This window comes from Austrofundulus limnaeus, unplaced genomic scaffold (assembly GCF_001266775.1).
Source record: "Austrofundulus limnaeus strain Quisiro unplaced genomic scaffold, Austrofundulus_limnaeus-1.0 Scaffold55, whole genome shotgun sequence".
Classification (NCBI taxonomy): Eukaryota; Metazoa; Chordata; class Actinopteri; order Cyprinodontiformes; family Rivulidae; genus Austrofundulus; species Austrofundulus limnaeus.
The window spans coordinates 1,745,395-1,749,967 of NW_013952457.1; the positions used below are offsets into that span (position 1 = coordinate 1,745,395).

The 4,573-nt window shown below is 39.6% G+C and overlaps 1 protein-coding gene across 1 annotated transcript in view; it reads right to left on the reverse strand.

Moving 5' to 3' along the window:
* LOC106518058 (inositol 1,4,5-trisphosphate receptor type 1) overlaps positions 1-4,573 on the reverse strand; it is an 83,663-nt gene that overhangs the window by 50,355 nt on the left and 28,735 nt on the right. The window contains exons 24-35 of the mRNA XM_014009152.1: positions 4,316-4,506; positions 4,098-4,230; positions 3,213-3,267; positions 2,957-3,122; positions 2,570-2,731; positions 2,416-2,490; positions 2,165-2,302; positions 1,965-2,090; positions 1,678-1,878; positions 1,349-1,600; positions 998-1,123; positions 736-864 (exon numbers count right to left, since the gene is read on the reverse strand). Coding sequence (XP_013864606.1) covers positions 736-864; positions 998-1,123; positions 1,349-1,600; positions 1,678-1,878; positions 1,965-2,090; positions 2,165-2,302; positions 2,416-2,490; positions 2,570-2,731; positions 2,957-3,122; positions 3,213-3,267; positions 4,098-4,230; positions 4,316-4,506 — 1,754 coding nt within the window. The remainder of the gene's footprint in view (positions 1-735; positions 865-997; positions 1,124-1,348; positions 1,601-1,677; positions 1,879-1,964; positions 2,091-2,164; positions 2,303-2,415; positions 2,491-2,569; positions 2,732-2,956; positions 3,123-3,212; positions 3,268-4,097; positions 4,231-4,315; positions 4,507-4,573) is intronic.

Genomic DNA, 4,573 nt, shown 5'->3' on the forward strand with positions numbered 1-4,573 from the left:
TATTAGTTCTCTTTGTGGCTGAAACAACTGATTTTTTTTTTTTTAACTCTGAGAGGAAAGTGGGTCTACCTGGAATCCAGGTGTTGTCTGTGGATGGAACATAAACACACCACTTTGTTTTCCAGAGCTCAGAACTGATGCTTGGTTCTACTGGCCCAGTAAGCGAGGTTCTGGAGCAGGTTGGAAARCGCACCTTTCCGGTTAGAGTGATTTAAATGGACCATGTGATGCACCGGCGGACATTATCAGTTGATTGATTGGAACAGATTTTAAGCTAAGAAATCATTATTCGAAAATTAATCATAAGTCAATTAATTGTTTGCATTCCTAGATGTAAATAATTTTTTTGATAAATAGCAAAATCATACTCTGGTAATTTGTTTATGTTTTAGATGCTAACTTAAAGAACTTATGCCGCTATTTAAAATATGTTTTAGTTGATTACAACTTGTAAGTATTTTACTTGTTACAGAGAACGCATCAAGGTTTAACGTTGAAGTCTGGATTAGAAAAAGATGAGGGGCTGAGGGTGTGATTTAGTTCACCMACACAGACCAGAATGACTCATCAGGTTATTTAAAGGGGTGGTTGTTTTTTCCACCTCTTTATGACGTTAAACAAACAAAAATAAATTTATGTTCCCAAGCACAGAAAAAAAGTTTATATATATAGCAGAGAGCACGAGCTAGCCCCAGTAAAGGGGCTGTAAATGTTTGAGTCATGTGACACAGTTACCTGCAGGCTTGTGCTCTGGTCAGAGAAAGGAGAGCTGAAGAAGGTGGTTGCGATGCTCATAACCGTCTCGGTCACGTAACGCTCCAGAATGGTGTCTGCATGCTTTCTGTCACTTGTGTTGTTGCACACCTGAACAAAACAGCAACAAAAGAATGACTTATTTTTGTTGTTGTTGTTGTTGTTGTTGTTGTTGCTGTCATTTTTGGTATGTTTTTAATTTCTTAAGTAAAGGCAATTCAGTTGTTCTTTCGATTGCTCTTACTCTGCAAATGTCAACCAGAAAGTTATCAAAAAGTTTCCACATGTGGTTGGAGGTGTAGATCTCCTTCATTTCGACCTCAGTGTCGACGTAGCAGTGGTTGAGAAAGTTGATGTAGGCGATCTTAACCTGAAAGATTTTAATCAAGRTAAACCTAAATTCTTGGTTCAAGTTAAATGAAACAAAGGATTAGTAGTAAATTATGCTCCTTTAAATCCATCAGAACTGTCACTTAARAAAAAAMAWATTAGGAATGTTTGCATTTTTTACACAAAACCTATTGTTTCTCACAAATATCAAACCTTCAGACCAGTTTTTGTTTTTTTATGTTTGTTTTTTTGAGGACCTGCCCACCTCAGGTATGCAGTCTTCGTTGGTCACGATCCGAACAATGTCATCCAGTGGTAACAGAGAGTTGCACTTGATCTCAGTGTAGACGTTCTTGCCCTCGGTGCAGACAGCCAAAAGCTCCACCAGGTGGATGTGGTACATCAGCGGACTGTTCTCATCCATGCGGTCCCGCTCTGATCGCATCATCTGGGTTAGAGTCTGGAAGGAGGCACGATCGTTGTAGAAGACCAGGACATCTTCTCCTGCATTCACCAGCTGTGAGGGGAAAAATGACACAAAATAACAAAACAGAAGAAAAACTAGAATAGTAGTCGTTTAGAAAGAAGGCACACCTCCGCCATGACGATGTCCTGACACTTTTTAATGAACTTGTTCTCTGCTTTGACGATGGTCTGTAGGAATTTGAGATACTGCACGCTGCGGCCATGTGTCTCGATGCAGTGGACGAAGTGTTGGACCACGCGCTCGTTGATCTCGCTGCACAGCTGGAAGTTGTTCATRAAAATGTGCTGCATGGTGACAGCTTCAAGAATCTGAAAGTTTAAAAAAAGCTATGTGAGTTGTTGTTTGGAGTCGAAGACTAGTTTGAGTCAATGTTCAATCAGGAAGGGTAACTGACCCCTGGATTGAGGAAAAGATTGATGTGTTTATGAAGCAGGGCTTGGTTCTGTGGGTTTCCTGCACAGAAGTTCTGCAGAAACTGATGGGCGAGCTTCATTATATCCTGCATACGCACATCTTCTCCCTGGAGGGCAAAAATACCCGAGGTTAGAATTTATCTACTTATAGAGACACAAAGTCAAAAGATTTAATTGACACCTTTTCATAGGGGATCTGTAGCAGCTCAAGGACCACAGTGTGAGCCCCCATGTTCCTGAGCAGCCTCTGCTGCTGTTTCCTGCTCTTCCTACCAGACAGACCTTCTTGGACACACAACCTGCTGAGACGCAGCAGGATCTGTGAGGAAAACAAAAGGAAAGACAAACCGARCAGAAAAAGATTACATTTTTGAAGAAAGGCTTGAGTTGTTGTGCAACAACATAAAACAGTATTATTGGTAACACTTTTACCTCCTTTACAACCCTGTAGTTGTAACTGCTCGTGCTCTCTGCTTTCTTTGGCTTGTCTGTGGCCCCGGAGTCCTGCTGCAGAACACAGCATGATATAAGCAAACAYGACCTTGCTGTAACATATTATTATTTTGTTACAATAAATGCGTTGCACCGTTTTATGTTCTGCCACCTCTCCTGCGTCCATGGCCTCATCGGGTCCCTGCCTCTTATAAACCCAGAGCTCCGATTTTTCTACAATCGAACGCAGCTGGTCAAGATCCGACTTTATCTGCTTGTAGTTTTCCACATCCTGGCTGGTGACCAGCAGCTGCACCTGTTGATAACAGAGATGATGCAATTAGGAGTAAAAGATGGGCAATATGCATTCCTTCGATGGATTCTACTTTATTTTTAATCAGTTGTTTTTATTGTTTTTAAACTTTGCAATATTGGGCTAGTTGACTGGATTACACTGAAAGTCATAAAAGTGCACCTATGGTAGCTTTCTTAATTATTGTATAAGAGTTTGTTTAAGGGTTGCCATGTACAGCTGGGGTACCTGCTTAAACGCCTGAAGGACCTCCTGTCTCTGGCTGAAATGTCTGAAAAGCAGGTGCAGGGCTCTGGACACCAGAGGAGGATAGTCATGCATGGTTAAGTGGAGCAGGACCCTCAAAAAGGTCCGTCCACCTTGATCGTCCAGGTCCAGCGGCGTGTTCTCTTCACTACACATTCACAGAACACACACTTAAATTAGCAAAAGCCTTTTTTAACAGATTAGTTGAGATTCGTTATGTATTTAAAAATGAAAGTACCTTCCACCAAAGATCCCCTCTGCCTGYTCTTCTATGTGTTCGAAATCCAACGCCCCTGGAAATATAGGAAGTGAATGGTTAACAGAGAAATGGCATTTCCTGTGAAAATAAATAAAATTTGCAAAAGAGGTTGAAACTTGGTGGTTAAAGCTAAAAAAGAAAAAGAMTAGCTATAAGCTACAGGTAGCAAAACAATAGTTACAGCTAAAATGCTACTAATTGGCTAAATGTAGAAAAATTGAAACTAGAAGTTAAAAGCAGCAAAAGATTATATTAAAATTAAAAGTAGTAAAAGTCTAGCTAAATTTAACAAAAGGCTAGCTAAAAGCTACAAGTAGCAAAACAATAGCTAAAAGCTAAATTGCTACTGATAAGCAAAATGTAGAAAAAAAGAAAGTAGAAGCTAAAGGCAGCAAAATATTACAATAAACTAAAAGCAGCAGTCTTAACAAAAGGCTAGCTAATCTTAACTAAAGGCTAGCTAAAAGCTAAAAGTAGCAAAGTGTTGGCTTAAAGAACGGTATTAAATGTTAAAAGTTTTAAAAGGCAAGCTAAAAGTAGCATAAAACTACAAAAATTGAGCAAGTATGCTCAGGCAGATTTTCAAGAGACAATTTTTGAGGGAACAAAATAAATCTTAATATAATTAGTTTATGAAAAATGTTGGTAAGTAAAGTTTCAGCAACCAAAAGTCATAGCACCTATCCCTTCATTAAATTACTTTTGATTTATGAATGACTAAAATAGCACAAACTATGCAAGAATAGTTAGATATCTAAAAATATACATAACAATAGTGCAAATGCTGAGTCTGTATTTGCACATTAATCAGAAAATGACATTGTTTCCGCTTCAGGATATACCACGGTTCATCATTAATCTGACCTGGCATAATGTTTGGACTTTCTACTGATCCAGGTAAATATGTGTCACTCTGGGAATTACTCTCATCAAACTCTCTCTTGAAGATGGACAGGAGGCAGGAGATCCTGTAGTCCAGACGGACATTCAGGATGAACTGCAGGACGGAGGAGAAAAGAACACATAAGCAGCACTCTTCGACATATTAATATGGTTCGAGTATAAAATTAAACATGCTTCACCTGCAAAATTTCAATAATCTTGAGCTTGGTGTCCATGACAAGAATGTCCTCTTTCTCAGGTTCAAACTGTGTCTTCACTGCATCTCCATCTGAGATCCTGCTTGAAGGCATAGGAAGGAAACCACCGCCTCTCAGGACAACTTGGGACATTAGTTCTCCTACGCCATGAATGGATCTCATCACGTTACTCCCTGAAAACACACACACACACACACACACACACACACACACACACACACACACACACACACACACACA